General features: G+C 45.9%; 1 protein-coding gene across 6 annotated transcripts in view; it reads right to left on the bottom strand.

Annotated features, from left to right (window-relative positions):
• LOC142591096 (uncharacterized) overlaps positions 1-20,671 on the bottom strand; it is an 83,718-nt gene that overhangs the window by 7,916 nt on the left and 55,131 nt on the right. For 5 of the 6 annotated variants that reach the window (XM_075703475.1, XM_075703474.1, XM_075703476.1 and 2 more), the window contains 3 exons: positions 20,487-20,513; positions 15,038-15,111; positions 2,053-2,148 (listed from right to left, as the gene is read on the bottom strand). In XM_075703475.1, the coding sequence (XP_075559590.1) occupies positions 2,053-2,148; positions 15,038-15,111; positions 20,487-20,513 (197 nt within the window). The remainder of the gene's footprint in view (positions 1-2,052; positions 2,149-15,037; positions 15,112-20,486; positions 20,514-20,671) is intronic. The other variant, XM_075703478.1, reaches the window with a different exon arrangement.

The raw sequence follows: 20,671 nt of genomic DNA, 5'->3' as shown, positions 1-20,671 counted from the left end.
TGCTACGTTCTGGCGTATCGCATTATTCTTTCCCTTTCATCAAGAAAAACGTCGTTTTATTTGTTGCTGATATTCTTTCTGGAAGACGCAACCACGCAAGACTTCTTCTTCGTCTGGCGGCAGGTATAATAACACGAAAAGCGCTGCCGAATTAAACTAGATTTCGGCTCCCTAGAACACCACAATTTCATGCGTCTTATGTCGTATTTGTAGATTTTGAAAGTACAGTTTAGGCATACTGGTGGACCTAGAACACGCGGTCACCAAGAAGATCTCGTTACCTTTTTCTTGGGATCATCTCTCCATATGGCGCAAATATTCACTATATACCCTAATTGACCCAATATAGAGTCCCTTAGTTCTAACAGTAAACGCTGTAACTGCGAAGGTTTACCTAGCAGTTATAACTCTGCAGTAAGAACTTGTTCCTCTGCTCTACAGCAGTGACCCTCGCTAGGTTTCTGTGTTTCACGCACGGATTTATGGCATTATCTCTGGTGGTTATTTTAGCCTTGCGAATATTCGATTTATTGCTTGCATGCGCTGTGATCACAAATTTCAAGTGCACCCTATGTTTGAGCTATTGTTGGTCGCTATGTAAAAACAGGGACCCCCTTCTCTTGTGGACGAATTTTCTTGCCACTAGGTTAAACTTATTTGAAGGCGAAAGTCTGAAGTTACTCGTTGAAACGGCTTATATCCGAAAATAGTGGCATCTGGTCCAGTGAGAGAAAAAAGAGTTGACGAGTGGTGCCAAAAATATCATCATCAGCAATGGCTCATACCCGAAAAACCTATAACCTGGAATGCCTCATACACCGGGCCCGTAAGCAAGCAAAGATGCAATGGCTGAATATCACTGAAGACACAAAAAAGTAATGAAGGAAAGAAAGAAAGAAAATGTCAACGTCAGGAATGGCTCATACTCCCAAAAGCAAGCAAATATTCAATGGCTGAATATGAAAGAAGAAACGTAAGAAACAACGAATGAAGGAACATAGAAAGAACGAACGAACGAACGAACGAACGAGCGAGCGAGCGAGCGAGCGAGCGAGCGAACGAAATAAATAAATAAATAAATAAATAAATAAATAAATAAATAAATAAATAAATAAATAAAGAATGAATGAATGAAAGACAGAGATAAAGAGAGAATGAAAGAAAGAACTAAAGAACCTTTCCAAAGTACATTAGGTGCTCGCATGTGTCGTTGAGGAGATTGACCTACAGTGCAATACGTTTACTTCGCACTGCAGCTCGTTATGTCTTTAAAGAATTCTGACCCTTCCTATGGGGTAACCAAATACACTGCTGCCACGTGTGCAGCAGGCTTTCGCTGTGACGTCTTACAGGAGTGAAGCATACTGCCGATTATCCACCTATGGCTTGGGGAATGTTTGAGTATTTTTTTAAACAGCACTGATAGACTTCAGCAGACCATGGTCAATAAAACGTCACCGAAGATTTGGAGGAGTTTATTGTGAACACCTAAAACCCCTTCCCATACCAAACAATGCCCATATAGAAAATTCACATCGGGTATGGCTGTATCGAATATCGGACTTATGCACAGGAAGTCATAAAGAATACGAAAATGTTCTATATGTAGGCGATGAGGAACATAACGCTTCTCATTCCATCACCAGTGAAACGAAACTGCAGTCAAACATAAAAAGTGCACATCAATTTATGTAAGAAACCCGAAAATACACAAAAAATATTACACGCTCTCACAGGGGCGTCACGATGTAAACCTCAAACTACAACAAAACAAGAAGCTTGATTGCACGAAATGTTAGCGTCTTAGAAGCCGAAAATGAAATAACTTGTCTAGTTACGACCTCGAAGTGCAATTACGTATAGATATTCTAAAACGAGGGAGCAGGTTTAAAAGCCACTACCCTGCACGCATTTACCTATCATAGAAATAACGTATCATGATGTAAGTGGCTGCGCACACCTTGTTGTGAGAGACAAATTCGTGCACAGTATTACAAGCTGAATACTTGAAGTGTGAATGGTAAAAATAGGTCTAGCAAAAACTGTTCTTACCCTTCGCTGTTCCAGGGAACTGCCACACAATGCACTCACCATTGGCATACAGCACATTCAACTTATTTGGGAGACCGAACGGAATTTTACTGGTCTCTGCAACATATCAAGGCCACCCGGAATTCATGATGTTAGCATTCAATGAGATTTATTTAGAATAGAGTATTTCAAGGTAGAATATATGGCTATTTTACATACTGTGTATTCAAGATAACGCGAGCCAAGCTGCTTAAAAGGAGCTAAGAGACAGCAATAACCAATGATGTTTCGTTACCAACCGTGCTTTTTCAGCAGTTCGCTTGCGCATGGTGGAAGATTTGTCCAGTTATCACAATGTTAGGCGAACAAAAGATTAATTACACTGAAGACTTATCAAGATACATTTAAATATTCAGAGCTATCCCGCTCTGTGAAGGTGGATGACCAGCGGAGCTGTATATATCTAGAAATAAAATAAAACAAAAGAACAGAACAATATTGCACAAGTATGGGCATGTTTATGTGTATTTGTATTAACGTTTATCTCGTGACCACAGTCATTATTTCTTTATGGTCGCTACGATAGACGGCCCTAGGCTCTATGTCCACACTGGAGATCTTAGCGAACGTTAGGTTTATGCACGACCGAAGGCGCCTCGTCGTAACATAGAAGGCCGAACATCCGAAGAGAAACGCAAAGAATGACTTTCTGTCCGGACGAGACACATCGACCTTAAGGTCGCCCACGATGAAAATCGGATTGGTGTCCACCGGGAGGATCCACCCGAATGTGTCGTTCATAAATTCTTCAAAATCCCTCTTTGACGTTCTGCGATGAACCTATACGGTGGCGACAAACATTCCGTTCCCACTCTGTATGGTAACGGCAGTAGCGTGAACTATCGGAAGCTGCCTTCGTCCGCAACTGAGTCCAGTCTTTCTATCTATCCAAGATGAAGGCGAAGGTACGCAACTCGATGGGCACCCAATCGGTCATGAGCTTGATCCCCCGTCCCCGAGCAACATGTGCGATGCTTTGATATGAGCCAGACGGCCATTATGTGGCACATCAAATTGCACCCTAATACACACTAGATCGTGCGCGTCCCCTTCGCTGTACTCGATCTCAGGAAGTACACCGACGGCACTGTTGACGAGTCCGTCCTTCCCGCCCATGTTGAACGCGACCGTGTGAGGGCTCACCTCGAGTGAGCAGTACCGTATGGGGTAAATTGCCCATTTCGGCATGCGTCATATGGGCCACCTTGGCCTGTGCGCGAACACACTCGTCGTCAGACCAGAATTCAAAGTACTCATGTGCGTCTACCACATCCTCTAGGGCAACATCGGTGTTGAACGCATTGACGTCCTTATTGGAGTAGAAGAGTCACAGCACCGGGCGCGACAACCAAAGCTCGATCGAGGCTGGCGAAGCGACACTCGATGACGCGCACCCCTTCCGTTTGGAGGGCCCTCGCGTCCCCGATAATTGTGAGGATTGCCGAGAACGCGGCGTCCATTTGACGCACGAGCTGCCGCAATGGAAAGTAGGAGAGGTGACACCACTAAACCTCCGAGCTGAACACCTTCTTGGGACCACGTGCACACCTTAAGAAGTCGTTAGCACGAACTAGAGACGGTTGTCTAAAATCCCCACATATTATGACATCCAGACAACCGAACGCCTCGTGGTACTTGATCTGTACATCGTTCCCCTATAGAGTCATAAACTCTAGAGACTTATACCCGCTTAAGTGATGGCTCACACCCTCTTAAAAGCGGCCCACATGATGATAGTTTATGTACTCGTACATCATAAAACGGTGAAAGCTAGGCTAAGGGAGCTCGGCTGTAAACACCCACTGCAGTGCTGGCCACTTCAGTCGGCAACTCGATCCGAAGGAGCAGTTCGTCTTCTTCGTCAGGTAGCCCGCGCGCATCGCCCAAAATAAACGTGCAATATGTCTTTAGCACTAGCCTCGGTGGCAGAATTACCGTCTCGATGCGTCTAAATATCGATGTACGCGAGCGAGTGAGAGTCTGCGACAGCGAGCGTCGATGGTGATTTTCGGCGCTGGCATTCTCACAAGCCGCAACGTATTTTCGAATGAAGCGGTCGAGGCCTGGTCAAAAGAAGCGATGGCGAATCCGGTCGTAACTGCGAGACACGCCGTGGTGACAGGCATTTGTTAGGCGGTGACGTTCATGAAGAACACATCAGCGGAGGTGCTTGGGAATTACAAGAGGCAGGAAGGACTGTCGGGATGAACATTGTGGTGATTTGATACACCTTTTTGCAGGACAACCAAGTGAAGGGACGAATATTAAAGTGAATATTTCTGGCACTCAATGATGGCACGTGAGAAGACATCGCGGCGTTGGTATCAGTACCAGGGACGGCGGTTGGTTCACCCACTGGTTAGCGTGGTAACGGAAGAACGTGATAACAGACTGTGTCTTTATGATGGCGGCCGCACTTGTACACTACAGTATAATAACAATTTATTCATGTAGCCGCAGAGCCCAGCGACCACGGCGGCCGCTAGGATCACTGATTGACGAACGCTAGCAGAGCGTGTTATGGTCCGTGATCACAGAGAAGAGCGTACCGTATAAATACAGGCGGAATTGCGAAAACATCCAGACGATAGCAAGAAATTCGCGCTCTTCAATCGAATAGACCAGCTCTGCAGCGGTGAGGAGGCGGCTGGCACAAGCGATAACAGTTTTCTCCGCGTTGGCGTTGGGATAAGACGGCTCCAATCCTATTACAATGGTATTGGTACGGACCTCTCTAGATGAGGGCTGGCGAAATTGGATTATGATAGGGGTGTGGTGAAGATGGTGGTGAGGCACCATCCTCAGTGGCAGCTTGAACGAGATCGCACGTTAATGCACACCCTTTAGAAGATCAGTGAGTGGTACGGCAATCGCTGCAAAATATTTCATGAACAGTCGGAAGTAGGAGCATAGTCCTACAAAACTTCAGACGTCTTTGGCAGACTAAGGTGCAGTAGGAGACGTGACAGCACCACTTTCTTCGGGTCTGATTGAATACTGAAAGCGTCGATGAGGTTGCTCAGCACTGTAATCTCTGTACGTCTGAAGTGACAGTTCATTGAATTGAGTTGGAGCGCAGCCTTTCGGAAGACGAAGAATGGTTGATAAGTGCTCAAGGTGTGTCTCAAACGTAGGGAAAATACGAGAACATCGTCTAGGTAGCAAAGGCATGTTGATCATTTGAACCCTTGAAGCAAAAATCCATGAAACATTCGAACGTCGATCGGGTGTTCATAAACACCTTTAATTGATATAAACCATCATGAGTGACGAACACGTTCTTGTCTTGGTGCTTTCCATCCACAGGAATGTGTAACTAAGCCGACAGAAGGTCTATTGAGGAAAACTAGTTGGCACCGTGAAGACAATCGAGGGCTTTGTAAATGCTAGCTAAACAGCAAGCGTCGTTCTTGATAATTTGTTTGAGATGACGATAATCTACGCAAAAGCGCCACGCGCTATGTTTCTTCATTACACGCACAACGGGCCTCGCCCAAAGGCTCAACGAGATTTCAACACTACCTTTTCGCAAGCATCTTATTCAATTCTTCTTGAATTCCATTACCCTCTGCTGCAGACGCCTTATACGGCCAGCGACGAGTGCAACTAGCATCACCAGTATTTAGTTAAATATGACCCAATTGTCGATCGGTGAGGTGAAAGCTGTTGTGGGTGAAAAACCAAAAGGTGGAAGAGAGCTGTTCCTCGCTGAGGCAATAGGTTTGCAACATTGTAAGGGACTAAATGTTGCATCGAGGCAAATTGCATTCTGTCGTCATGCTGAAGGATTGGAGCAGACGTACACGGAAAAAGTCGGGACGTGGTCACCTGCCACACCACGCAGCGTGGCAACCGATATCATTTGTGGTAGCACTTGCTTGGTCAGGTGTAATATAACACGATGAGGCATGTGTGGTTATCGGCAATTGTTACAACGGAGTTGGGCACTGTGATATTGGTCATAAAAATGACGTCAGGAACAGGGGGGACGACGGAATCACCATCGGACACGGGGAAGGATGATCAAATACCGACGAAAATTAAGGCTTTAGAAGGCTGGCGGACGAAGACAGTAGTACTGAAATTGTTCGAGATTTCGGCACGAATACCCGGGATAAGTAGAACTTTGACTCAAAGGGTGCCAACAGAACAGTCGGTCATAGCGGAATGCGCAGTAAGAAAGTCTAGCCGAAAGGATAAGGCCATGGGGACAGATGTTCAGCACTGTAAATAAACTAGAGCGTGGTGACCAGCGATGCTTATAAAGGTAGTACACATTCCAGTTACGGCAACAGTGCTGCCATCGGCGACGCGCATAGCTTGTGTAGTAGTAGGCATGTATACCCTCTTGAGTCGACAATGGATGTTAGCACTCGTAATAAACACCTTGGCTCTAATATCAAATAACGCCGTCAAAAGGACACCGCCGGCTTCAACACCAAATAAGTTCTGGATCTTTGGGAGCATCAATGGAGAATTTTGGCGTGATGTAAATAAAAAAGACCACTAACACCAGAAGCTGCATGGTCTAGTTTTTCATCCCAGAAAATCCGTAGTTCGTCAGCGTTCAGTAGCAGCATGACTGCGGCGATGGGAACTTAAAGCGCTGAGGTGACGGCGAGCGAGTGGAGCAAGTGTCATCTACAGGAACGTCAAAGCTGACACACGACGGGGCGAATAGGGCGAGGATCGGCATATAGACGAGGACAGGGGGAAAGCTTGAATACGGCGAGTACCTAGAAAGTGCGGCGATGGCTGGCTACAAGGCCAATTTGATGGCAATGGAAGCAGATTCTCTTGTGTTGAACTCTCCACTCAGTAGGGATGCCGAATCTAGAAGGAGAATAGAGGTCGTTGCGAGGCGCAGCTGTGAGCACTCGTTTGTCGTAAGGTCGGCAGACGGAGCAGGTTAACGGGAAACAGAGGTTGGCAAATTCTTGTCACACCACTACCCGAATAAGGCTGGGGCCGATCAGTCAGTGGTGTGGTTTGGTGGGCGTGAATTGAATGAGTCGGAACTTCAAGGCTAAAGCTTGCGGCGAATGATACGCGCCCCGTTCTCATTGATTGGGGGTACCCCGCATAGGCTGGAAACATCTGAAGTAGGCAAAGAAAGCTATTGGCAATAAAATAAGAAAGGAAAATGCGTATGATAACGTAAACGGGGTAAAGTCGAAGGAGGATGACGTGAGAACTGTAGAATGACGCGGCGGCTTTTGGAGAGCTAAAAGCGTCGGCATTCCATGACAATGATGTTTATGGTGGAAACATCGTTGTAGATCAAGAAGTAGTGGGGGGTGCACCGGTCGCTGAGGTTCAAACGATCAGGATCCTGGGGCTGTATCTGCAGACTAACAGGAAGAATAGGGAGGCCTTGGAAAGGCTGAAAAATACTGTCAATGCTACCGTGAGACTTATCAGGAGAATCGCCAATCGTAAACAAGGCGTCAAGGAAAAAGACTTGTGTAAGCTGGTACAGGCGTTTGTGCTCAGTAGAATAGTGTATGCGACGCCTTATATGAAGATGGACGCGGCGGAGAAAGGCAAGGTGGAGGCTATGATTAGACAGGCGTATAAGGCGGCCCTTGGGTTGCCTAACAATACTTCTACCGAAAGGCTGCTGGGATTAGGGGTGCACAACACCTTGGAAGAACTGCGGGAAGCACACTTGGCGATGCAACTCAGTAGACTTTCCAAAACGAAAGTAGGGAGGGATATATTGGAAGGGATCGGCATTGGAGTTGATCCTCCAGCTGGGGACATGAAAATTCAGGTGAAGCGAGAAATGCACAAGGGCTTGTACATGAAACCTTTACCTAAAAATATGCATCCGATTCATCACGAGAACCGTAGGAAGGCAAGAGCCAGAGCTTTACATGCTAAGTACGGGAAGTACAATGGGGCAGTCTACGTAGATGTCGCCGAGTATAAGAACAAGGACGCATTTGCAGTTGCGGTGGTGGACGGGCGGGGACGCTTAGTCACCTCTGGGTCAGTCAAAACCCGCTCCTCAGAAACTGCAGAGGAGGCGGCGATAGCGCTAGCTATAGGTAATACTGAAGCTGACCTGATTTTCAGCGACTCTAAAACAGCCATCCGAAATTTGGCGAGGGGCAGAATCTCTGTCACAGCGGCAGGATTACTAGATCGGGCCACGGGGCGAGGGACTACGGAGGTGGAAATTGTCTGGGTACCGGCCCACTCTGGGAACCCTGGGAACGAGGCGGCTCACATGAATGCTCGAGGTTTCGTCAGCCGAGCAGGTGAGCCGGACGTTCCAGGGAGGTCCACGAGAGATGGGCTGGTGTCCTTTCACGACATTACTAACCATTACAAACTTGAGCGGAGAATTTACCCTCCACCGGACAAGCAATTGGTGAAGGCGCAGGAAAGCGTCTGGCGAAGATTGCAGACGAGATCTTTCTATAACCCATACGTGTTAAACAAAATCTACCCGGACGTTCAGCCGGAATGCAAATGGTGCCAGGAACTGGCCACCTATGACCACATATTATGGAGCTGTAGCATAGCGCCGCCACCGGCGGATATTATGCGTGATCCTTCTCTCGAGCAGTGGGAGGCCGTGTTGGCCAGCTCGGACCCGGTCGTCCAGACCAGGGCCGTGGAGTGGGCCACCCAGGTCGCCGTCAGCCATGAGCTGATGGCCATCTAGCACGGAATCGTCCGCACATGCGTTCTGACGAAAATAAAGTTTTTCCATCCATCCATCCATCCATTAACTTATCGTCCTGGATCACTTAAAAACAAGGCATAGTTTGTCAACCTCGGACATTGTCTAGGCAGTTTTGCGGCAAAGGTGGAGCACATCTTTTCTGAACGAGACAAACGATTGAAGGGAAGACTGCGCTCGAGTAGCGACGTCTTTCTTGTCTTGCAGCTAGTTGGTGACCAGACGAGTTTCCAAAGAGGTCACGGAGCTTCTTGGCGGTATTTCAGATCGAGAACGCCCCGTGTGCCTTGCACGAGACACGCGGTGTACCGCCCAAGTAGAATAAATCATTTGGAAATGTTATGTTTGGTTTTGAATGGTTGTTTTGGCTAGCACGCTCACACATGCTGAGCCAGTTTTGGACGGCAACATTACCTTGGCACGAGAATATGTCAAGATTGCGGGGATTGGTAACTGTGAAGTACGTTGTAGTTGGAGTAGCAGGTGTACATGGAGACTTTGTGTCGTCACCGGGAACCACGGCAGAAATCTGCGCCTTGCGGTTGCTTTTCTGTGCGCTGCTGCTCCGTTTCGAGGACGGGGAACGCCAACCGCAATCAAAATACTAAGCAAAATATGGATTATTCTTACTGAAGACTCCTTAAGACATACAGTGAAATCTGCTTGATACAATCTTCACGGTAACCGGAAAATAACGCGTATCATCCTACAATCGTGTTATTCAAGGTAAGCTCCAAACTGAATGAAAATTGCCATCAAACTAAATAGCAAAGGTTCGTGTATCGTCGAGTGGTACCGCTACGCGTAACACGTAACCGGATTATTGCTCGACCCAGCAGGAATAGCAGCCAACGAACTTCTTATTCAGCATCCTTGAAATAGCTCGTCAGTTTGCGCTAAACCTTCTTCCTCTCAATATCCGTAAAAAATGGTATTCAAGAAGATTAAAAAATAACACTATTTGCTCACTCAACTGCAGCGGCACATCGCAATTTGCTGTGGCCGCCCTGCAGTAGCAGCATTTTACCGCCGATCGCGTGCCGCATGCGTTTTTTCTACAGTGTGGCTGGGGCTGAGCACGTTGTTCGTGGCTCGTTCGAACGTTATTTAAGATTTTACACTGTAATATAAAGGTACGAGTTTTAGAAATAGCGTTCAAAGCCCAATTATGCAATCGCACTATGCAGTTTCAGGTGAAAATGCCATAACATTGACCAAATGAAGATACATTCCTGCTAGGATGTTGGCCGGAGAAAAAACGTATTAACCCCCCCACCCCCCCCCCCCCCAAAAAAAAAGAAAGAACGCTATTGTGCGGAAACGTATCAACGAAATTCTACTGTATATTTATAAAACATCTACAGCACTGGCCATTTCTTGTTCATATCCCTTAGTGAAACGGCGCAACATAGTCTGGGAGATCGGCCATGAGTCGTGTGCAACAATAAAGCTAGGCGCCTTTTCACTCTGTGAAGGATAACTGGCGAAGCTATGCGGTCCCCTTAATGTCGAACTGCACCTCTGCTGCAGGTCGGCCCGCCATTGCACAATCTTCGGGATTGATCCACGTATGGGGAGTGCTTAACGCCTGCTTCACCTCTGCTGCGGGTCTGCACGGCATTGCACTATCTGCGGGATCGTATTACGCATGGTGAGTTTTTTTTTTGCTTACAACACTAAAATTTCCTTGGACGGTAGAGGTATACAGCTTTGCTGTAAAACAACAGTTCTATTTTTTTAAACTGCAGTCACAGCTCGAGCCCATGGGGCAGTTCGTCTATTCGTCGGGGTGCCCACACGCATCGCCCAAAGAAACAGGTAATGTGCTTGTACCAATATATCGACCAAGTTAGTCAAATTGAATTTCTTGAATTTATAATTGCTTCAGTAATTGCGTAAGTTGGAATATCAACTTGGGCTGCGCATTCAAAAGCATCACTTTTCAATTATTTCCAGCTCGCTATATTTTGCCCAGATATATTTTTCCTTCATTTCAAGGTTGTGGTGCAAAACGCGAAAAAGAATGCGAGGTAAAGGCTGGCCTCTGTGATTCAAGCAGGCAATAGGAGTGCTTTAAAGGGAGGCTGAAGAGTATGTCGAATTCAATAAGACGCTCATATACGGATGCGAGAACCTTATAAACCATGCAGGTAAAATTCTGGGCGGGATTTTTCTGGGCGGGATTTTTCTGGGCGGGATTTTTCCCCCGGGCGAGTGCCGGGCGCTGCTACTGACGTTGACGAAGCGAGCGGAGACCGGAAACCGCGGCGTAGTGACGTCAGCACAGGTGTTCCGTTCCTTCGCAGTCTCCGCGACCGTGCCTGGCCACGCGTGTTTCTGTGTGCGTGCCGTCATAATCTGCTTCGCTCGACCCTGCATTCCTTTGTGTGTATGTAGAGTGGTACTTGACGTGCGCAGCATCGATTAAAGTGGTGGGCCGATCATGCCGGCGTTCCGTGCAGCCTACGGTTGCACGACCACCAGCGGCCGCGACGATGTTCCATTGCTCCCCGCAAGACAAGAAGCTTGTAGCTAAGTGGGAGGCTGCTGTGAATCAAAAGAATTTCAAGCACTCAAGAACAACAGCGCTGTGCTCTAACCACTTCCGTGACGACGATTACCACCACAGTTTATCAATAATGTGTGAGTGAGAGAGAGTACGACTTGCTGCTAGCAGGCTTTCTAAACGCAGCGCGACAAGGTCGGGGCAACGAATGCACAAAGGCGGGACGGGTGCGGGCGGACGGATGGTAACTGGTCTTAGAAGACCTTATGAATACACGAACTCTTCCAAGCCGGGATTTCGATGTACTGCTACCTCCTTCGTGTTAGCACGCTGAACGGAAGGTACATGTTTATCTCCCACCGTTGACGCAAGTTTTGTCGCCAACCGCCGATAATTTTCTATTCGCATGTGTGTTGTGAAACATCCTACATGCAGCTACCATACCCGCCGTGGTTGCTCAGTGGCTATGGTGTTTGGCTGCTGAGCACGAGGTCGCGGGATCGAATCCCGGTCACGGCGGTCGCATTTAGATGAGGGCGAAATACGAAAACACCCGTGTACTTAGATTTAGGTGCACGTTAAAAAACCCCAGGTGGTCCATATTTCCGGAGTCCTCCACTACGGCCCGCCTGATAATCAGAAAGTGGTTTTGGTACGTAAAACCCAATAATTAAAGAAATGCAGCTACCATAACGCAGTGCAAGCGTAAAGTTTGGATGTGTTTGAAAGCCGGCGCACGCCAGGACGCTGCATTCCCCCTCGCGCACAGAGAGAACCTGGCTGTCTCACCTAGGCGACGGAATTCACCGCCGCTACGGCTCCGGTTCTGAGTAGCGTGCGGATGACGCGCTTATGAAGGTCACTACACGTGCTACAAGAGCCGGAATACTTTTCCTCATTTAGATCATCTGTGTAGATTGCCGACAGCTTTGGGAACGCGCACAAATGCCGACGAGCGCATCCCTGTTTACGTTCCACGAGGAAGCATGCAGGAACATAACAGTACAATTGCTTGCCCTGAAACGAACTCACTGGATCATTGAATACAGCTTTGCAAAAACATACTCACCAAAGAACATTTTTAACACGAGGAGATGTTAAGACTTCGCTTGTTCCCTTCGAAAACGCTGCTTGCTACCAGCATCTTTTGCTTCTTGGAGAGGCCGGCTACGTACATGCAGGGAGCAACGCCGAACTCCTTAGAGAAACGCAAGCTCTCGAAATTTACCATTACCGTCTCACCAAACCACAGCGCCAAACCACCTTGCACCGTGCTTCATCTGTGGTGGCAGCGGTTGGTCCGGACCACGGTCCGGACTAACACCATTGTTGAAGTTACGAGGCGCTCGACCAATCACAGGTGGAAACGAGGCGCGCGAGCTGCCCCGCATCTGCTGCTGCACTTTTCGTCGAAATAAAATCTTTTTGCGCGTTCTTTCGCTCGATTTCGGTGCGTTATTCGAATTCGAAGGGTTGAAAATCATTGCGTACAGCTGTTCACTCATTTTTTTCTGGAAAACTCTTCAGCTTCCCTTTGATGCCCTTTAAAACACCAATACTACTCAATGCCTTGCTTTGGTACCACTAAACGTGAGAAGGTGACAACGTAGTTGTTGGCGGCTGCTGCTAGGAAGCAGCCGCGGTTGGTGTTTATTGCGATAGCAATTGTATGAGCCCTCCAAACGCATTTTCACCGTCGGCGTCGCCGTGAGTTTCCTTATTGATTCCAAGGGCGATAACGCCGACGCCGCGCGCCCTACGCTGTACGTGCGAGTGAAGGCGCGCGAGGGGAGCCGATGATCGTGGCTCAGCCTGGCCCACGCGATAAGGCACGACAGCGGGAAAGAAGCGCCTCCCGTCGTGCGCGATGCAGCCAACGTAGCGAGGCACTGGGGACAGGGGAGAGAGGGGGGTGGCGTTATGCAACTGCGGATGTGGCGGCTGCTTGCGGTCGCCACGCCGTATCTTGAGAGCGAGCGATATGCGTTAATAATAATATTTGGGGTTTTACGTGCCAAAACCACTTTCTGATTATGAGGCACGCCGTAGTGGAGGACTCCGAAATTTTGACCACCTGGGGTTCTTTAACGTGCACCTAAATCTAAGCACACGGGTGTTTTCGCATTTCGCCGCCATCGAAATGCGGCCGCCGTGGCCGGGATTCGATCCCGCGACCTCGTGCTCAGCAGCCCAACACCATAGCCACTGAGCAACCACAGCGGGTGCGATATGCGTTGGGGGCAGCGCCTAGGTCGTCGGCGGCTCGTAGCTTTGTGCGTGCTGTTTGTTGTCAGAGCTCACTTTTCGTTGAAGCGATAGATATCACGAATGCCACTTCGCTCGCTGCTGCTGCCGCGTTTCCTCACGGCAGCGTTTCGACAGCGAGTGTCCGCGGTCAGAGAGGCAGATGCGTTTATGCTTGCTTGTGCGCGCGTGGCACCATGCTTCTTAATTTACTTAGTGTGCCTATGTTTACAAGTTTATATGGCCAATAAAACTGCTGTCCACACTTGGTACAGTTGCCCTCTAATTGGCTATCGCAATTGATGCTTCGCTTTTCTGGCCGAACTGCGACTTTCTTCTTTTTACTTCGCTTCAGTCGCATTGCTAAGTGCCGCTCTCGCCCGGTTCAGAATTCTCTTGAAAACAGCGTCACGTGGTGGCTTGGTCGCAGCAGCAGTGATCACTTAGTCAGCCATTGAGCTGCGTTAATTCTTTGGTGCCTCTTTTGTCAGCGCTACCTTTTCGCACGAGATGCGTGGGCCAACTTTCACTACGATTATTTTTTCGCGTTTTGCTCCACAACTTGAAAGCACAGGAAAAAGGGCGGGGAACAAAGTGGCTAGCTGGAAACTCGTGAAGGTAATGTTTTTCGAGGTGACAGGCAATTTGATACTCGATCTTACGCACTTATAAGAAAAACTAGAATTGGTACATTGTTTAGCCTAATTAACTAATCAATTAGAAAAGAGATATTCACCAGCGTGCACAAGTCACTGCTAAAAGAACACTTATTGTCAGATGGACGCATCCCGTAGCGCTTTCTTTTTAACAGCGTGGCCTGCTTTATCTGAGACACAGTTTAACTCACTGCAGCTAATGCAGAGTATTTAAGAAAAAGCAAAGCTTTCACTGCCAATCAAATGAACATGTAGTCAGCAACCTTCTTGAGAAGTCTAATATGTTAAATATCTGATTGGCATTGTTGGCGATGTGACACCAGCTTTCTTTTGGGCTATCTATCGTCCATCTTCCTGTCCAGCTGTACAACTCAAGTCATCTTGAGACAGAGGGTGTGCGCTGCTCTTGACTAAAGCTCATTGTGGTAAACTTGGGTCACTCGACATGAACTACTGGGTATCTTGCCCTCTTCATCATACTCAAAGTAAGAAAAAAAATCGCGTTTTCTCTTTGCAATGTGGTATTGCAATAAATGATGCAAAAGAAAATGCGGACGCCTGTTGAAGTCCACTTCACAGTAACAATGAAATGCGTATACGTTCTTTCCTGGGTATTATTCGACGTTCGTCATTATAGAGGCCTAAAAACACAGTATATCTTCATGACATTAAAAAAATACGGTCACTTTTAAGCAGTCTGCTGTAATCGTACATATTTTTCATTGCGTATATTACAGTTTTCTTGCACTGCAGTTTAACGCGAAATGTTATGTGACTGGCTAACACGTATCATATAAGAATTGCATTGAGCGTTTGCAACCGCTAAAATTCAGTAAAAGTATACTGCACCAGATCGGTATCTCCTTAGGTGAAATACAGTGATGCCTTCTTCAACATCAAGCTCGAACATAATTTGTGCCGTGCTGCAATAAAGAAAAGAGCACTTTGCTTACTTGCGCTTAAAATGTTTAAATTCATGCAACGGAACGATATTCTGTCTTAAAAAACAGGCAAAGTGCCATTTGTAAAAAAAAAAAAAATGGTTCTCCTACTCTCTTGCATAAGTACTACACTAGTTATCAAACTATTGAAACGCACGAACGTTCATAAAAGATTAAAATTGCCATCTTCCTTACTGTAGCCCTAAGATACAAAGGGAACCTGTGAAGGTTCCACATAAATATAAGATTCTTTTTGTAAAAGATCTGTGTGAGTTTAATGTGCAGCTCCTTTCCACAACTTTTCCCCTTTCACATTATACGGTAGGTGTACTACTCTGACCCTATCGGTAAGTGCAGGGTTATAATAGCGAAATCTTTTGAAGGCAACTGGTTTTACATCCTCGCCACCTGACCAATTGATGCCATACAGCTAAATACTCTCCCGTAACATCAGTAACAGGCAAAACAAATGTGCAAGTTACACAGGACGTGCTGTGTTTTTTTTTACTATGCACACTAGCACAGTATTGGCACTAAACATATTATAAACACTTCGTACTGCAGCCCTCTAGTGAAGAGTCCTCGGGCATGCGCACGTATTTTTGTGCGCAAGACACGGCAAAGGAGCGCAGACAAAACGCTAAGGCGCTTGAAAGACAACATGGTTCTAATGCACTTATTAGTACGATGAAATTAGCTTCGCTCATGATAATCGTGAACTATGAACCAGCGGGATTTCCGTCGAAAAAGCACTTCACAATTGCACATGTGCAAGGGAGACATGGAGTTAGTCACGAACGGAAACTGTCGAGCAAAAACAAACTGTAAATGGCCAAGCGAGTTTCATCAATCGTGATGACAGCTGTCCAGTACAGTCGCGTCCCCGTACCCACGGACAGCGCTAACAGGCCAATCAAATGAGTAGCCTCACAATGACAATGGTGAAAGCGATCATGTAGCACTTGAGGCTATACAAGAAGTTACCGGCGCAGTTAGAAGGAAGTGGCGCACGCAGTCGGTGAAGCCTGAAAAAACTGTGGTATATAGAATGAATTACAAGCGCTGGAAACCACCATCACAAAAGTGTGAAAAACTTTGGGCTCTTTTACTACTACAAATTCTGAAAGCTAGAAACTACGCTTGTTGTCTTGGTCCTCCTCTTTTTTAGTTTCACCGCTGTCGCTGTCCGACAAGCCGCATTGTAATCATGTGCTCCACCTTCACTGTATAGGACCGAAATTTTGCGTGCTGATACCATCATACCGGTGAGTAAATTACCTGAATGAAACGGAAAGCACTAACCCGCGCCCTATCAGATAGATTCACTAGTCGAAATGTGTGCTGCGTATGGTGTGAAGGTAGACACTGATAGCGGTGGCGTCTGTACACATGATTTGGAAGGCACAACAGGCAGTACAGTGGCTGAGAAGCACGACAATATATGCTGCGCAACAAAGCTGTCCTCGATAAGATGGCTTTGCTTCTATGTGTAGAGATCGTGGTGCCCATTTCTTTCCCTTGGTGCGGCCTGGTAATTCAAACTTAGGTTTCATTTCTCACATGGCTTTTTACTTTTTTATTTATGACTTCCAGAATGTGTACGCATCATCTTGTTCTGGGGGATGAGTTGAAGTCGTGGGATTTCTGTTTTCTTTTTGCCTGAACAAAACATAATGACCTTGGCTATTCAGGCAATTTTGTTCGCGTTTGACATGATCAAATACCGGCGCTGGGAGGCGATGAAGATGTCGATGAAGATATGAAGATGCCTACACGGCGCTAGGTTGTGCATTCATCTTGTTTCCAGTCTCTTAGCGCTGGCACCGTGCAGCATAAAGAATGACAGCGCCTACGGTGGGGCCCACAGCAGCGGCAGTAAGTAATTTCAGAAAATAAGAAAGGGCCAGATGGATTATTCAAACGTACTGATTTTATTGAGTGCGGAGCGATCTTTTTTAAAGATTGCGTGAAGCTGATGGCTCAAGTCAGCCTGTTTATGTGGTGTGCGAAACGAGACGGACGTTACTTGAAGCAAACTCAGAAATTACAAAGTTATTGCTCATAAACTGCGATGTATTATGCTCACAAGTAATCGCAAGACTAGTGCAGGTATTCCTAACTAAAATGTGCTACAACATACATTGACGCAGCAATTCACTCTTTCACAAGACCTGCGTCTGTCAGTTCGGGACAAGATTACCTGGTTCGTCAAGGCATGTATCACGCTTTCTTCTTGAACGTAGTCCTAAGGTTGTGCTAGTGTTTGTATTTCATCTTAGCAGAAGTAAGCTCGCTACGGCTGAGTTTCAATTTCGCAATTTCCGATTCCATACAAAGTGCCCGATTGAAAAGGTGAACACTTGTTCTTATGATTTGGTACTTAGATAGTGTAATTAGATACTTAGGCAATTCAAGCTATGTCACCTCTTAGAAAAATCTAACCCAATGGCAAAACACAGAACGGTTCTGGACATGCTTTATATCATTTTCTAAGTTAAAAGGATAGACGGTATGAAGTGTGTTGCAGTGGACTAAAGGAAAGAGCGAATTTTATGAGAACGCAGATGGAGCTTGGTGCCATGAGAAGCGGCACGGTTTATTTTTATAGAGGTAAAGAAAGCACACAAATTGGGGGTTGCTGGGAACACCTAGGCTATTATGTATGATGGTATGTGCAGCCATTGATTGCATCACCGGAATGTACGTGCGTAAAGCTTTCGCGATTTCTCATCTAATTCTTAAACCAACTCTAATCTCAAGGCTAATCCTGAAACATCAGTGTTCGCACGACGTCACAGAGGCAAAGGAAACATGCGAAGAAATAAAGAAGTGGCAAATGAATACACTATGGCACAGTGCGCAGAAGTGGAGAAACGCAACGGAGGCCAATAACTAGGTTTATGGTGACTCGCGAAAATTTATTTATAGCGGAAATGAAAGGTTATGGTAACAATCCTCAACTATTGCGAAATAGATCCGTAACGTCTCCGTTGGTGGGAAACCCTTAACCGGCAGCTCAACAATGTCGTTGGGCTAACGAAAAGATACACAAAAGCAAGCCAAATCGAATGGTTAGTCCGCGCTTTTAGTTTAACCTCTATTCAGTTACCTGCTCAGTGGCGGTATTCACAAAAATATCGATCATGAGCACGTCGATGCTGTTGTAGAAAAAAACCTGTCGGCTTCGTCGTTCTCTTCTAGGCACTAGCTGTGGTCAGATTCTCGACAATGAGAAAACTTATTTTTATTGCACAGACAAGAGCATCAAGAACACACGTTGGCCTTGTGAAAGTGTTTTTGGCAGTTGATTATTGTTTATCGACGATTCCTTTAGGTGGTGCTTGTTTACGCTCAACAAAATTGTTCGGCTGTCAGCTAGGGGTTGACTTTCCGTGTTGCGCGCCTGATGTTTTTCTTTCCATGGCCTTGATAAACATCGGGCAAATATTATTAGGTGAACATTACATCTACAAGAAAGACAGAGTTTGAATCGTACATTTGAAGCGATCTTAAGTTTATGAACTAATTTAAGAAAATACGTCGTTTTGAGAACTCCTATTAACTGCAGTAGTGTCTACCTAGCCAAGGACGAAACGCTATTCTGTGCCATATCAAGAGGGCAGTGAGGGGCGATAAAAAAATTCAACTCTTTCCAATCTACCAGGAGCTTCATTCACGCCGCGATAATGTGAACTCATCAAAATGTGGATCCTAAAACTAGACAGCAGTCTTGAGCCAGCAATAATGCGACTTCGCTGACTTTGTTGTCCAGTCTACTTCTCCACGTGATATTTACTTGTGTAGGCTGAGTAAACTCAGACTTCTTCGACGACTCCGAAGAGATAAGTTTCCGCTTGAGTCTTGCTACTGACAAAAACGAACGGATAGCGACAAAGGAGAGAGACAGCTCTGTATAACCAAGTCTAGAACATATAACATAGCTACATTTTCTAAACAGAAACACATCAAAATTCCTAAAAAAAGCCTTCAAATGTTGTGGCAAGCTGCCTAGCGTCCGCACAAATGCCATCCTTTAGTTTTTCTTTAGGCGCTGCTTAGCAGAGAGGCCAGCATTGGTTTATCGCACAGAGGCGCTTCTGTTTCAAATGTTCACAATGGAAAGTGTTTCTTTGTTTGAAGAGTACAAAGGACATTTAATCTGTTTTTATCATTACTAAAACTCTAAAAACCGGTGCGCTCCACCTTGCATGACAGTACCAAACGCCATTCGTAGACTCTTGTGTTACCTTTACTTGGAAGCTCAAGAATATTTATGACCTACTGTATCTGACTCGGGTATTTATATCGAGAAACGTTTTCGTATTTCACTTGGTATGAATTTGTCCAAAATGAAGAATATATAAAGCAATACGAAATTGCAGACCAAGTATGTCGAAACGTTTTCGTATTTCACTTGGTATGAATTTGTCCAAAATAAAGAATATATAAAGCAATACGAAATTGCAGACCAAGTATGTCGTATTTTGTCGGTTAAAGGCTTAACCAAAAAAGACAAATCAAAACAGCTTAATATGACTGACGCAAGCTTAATGCGCAGCGTACTGGCAGATCTAGCAATAATGTTTCCGCAGAAAAGCACGTTAACACTACGTAAAATGCAGCCCAGTGAAAAGTATAATGGCATCAATTAACCGTGGTTGTTACACATGTCCCGGAGTAATTCGCATCAGCCGTAATGACGTGGTTACATATTTTTTTACTTTGGCATTTTAGAAAGAACTGAAAGCCAGCTTAGTGACCTCACCTCGTCGTAAGCGATTCTTATTTTTTTCGGTTCATGACGTAGCAACCTGCTTACTGATCATTAGCCACTTTCCCAGCACTTTCTTGCCTGGAGCAGAAGTCAAGATGTTTTTGTTTTCTTTCATGGAGTAGCCACATGTACAACGTCTAGTTAACCTCCTTGCCTTCTTCCCTTTCTTGTCCCTGTCTTTTTTCATTCACAGCATAGATAGCGGTGGACATGCTACCTAATCACTTATTCTATGACATTACAATTATGAGCTCAATTTTTAACATAATATAATTTTCGAAGTTACGCCCATGTTACGCCAGCACAAAATGGAAAAAAAGCCGTCTTGGCTTCATTTATTCTAAAGAAAAAAAAAGACCTAAAGGCGGTAATTAGGATCGGCTCGCCCCATGCAGTAAGGAATATTTGCCTACTTAACGTACTTTGTAAGATATAAGGAATACACACATTTTGTGTATTACAACTGCGTGAACATTTAATCTGTGGTGCGTTTACTTGCGCGCCGCAGAGTTTTACTTCGTTCGAAGTTCTAGGATCACTTCAGCATCATAATATGCCAGAGAATAAATTTTGCTTGACTCACAATTTTACCATTGCGTTGTCGAACAACCTGAAATAAAACAAACGCGCTCAGGTAAGTCTTGGTAGAGTAGTAATATTTTTTATGGAACTTTATCTGGGCACCGTGCGTGAACGTGAAGAATTTTGCTGACTGCACGGTAAGCATAGTAACCAGAAATGCAATGTTGATAAGTGAAAGCAGTATTG

The sequence above is a fragment of the Dermacentor variabilis genome, chromosome 8, assembly GCF_050947875.1.
Source record: "Dermacentor variabilis isolate Ectoservices chromosome 8, ASM5094787v1, whole genome shotgun sequence".
Lineage (NCBI taxonomy): Eukaryota > Metazoa > Arthropoda > Arachnida > Ixodida > Ixodidae > Dermacentor > Dermacentor variabilis.
Note: the sequence above shows the minus strand (reverse complement) of the source record. Positions and strands in the feature narration are given on the sequence as shown.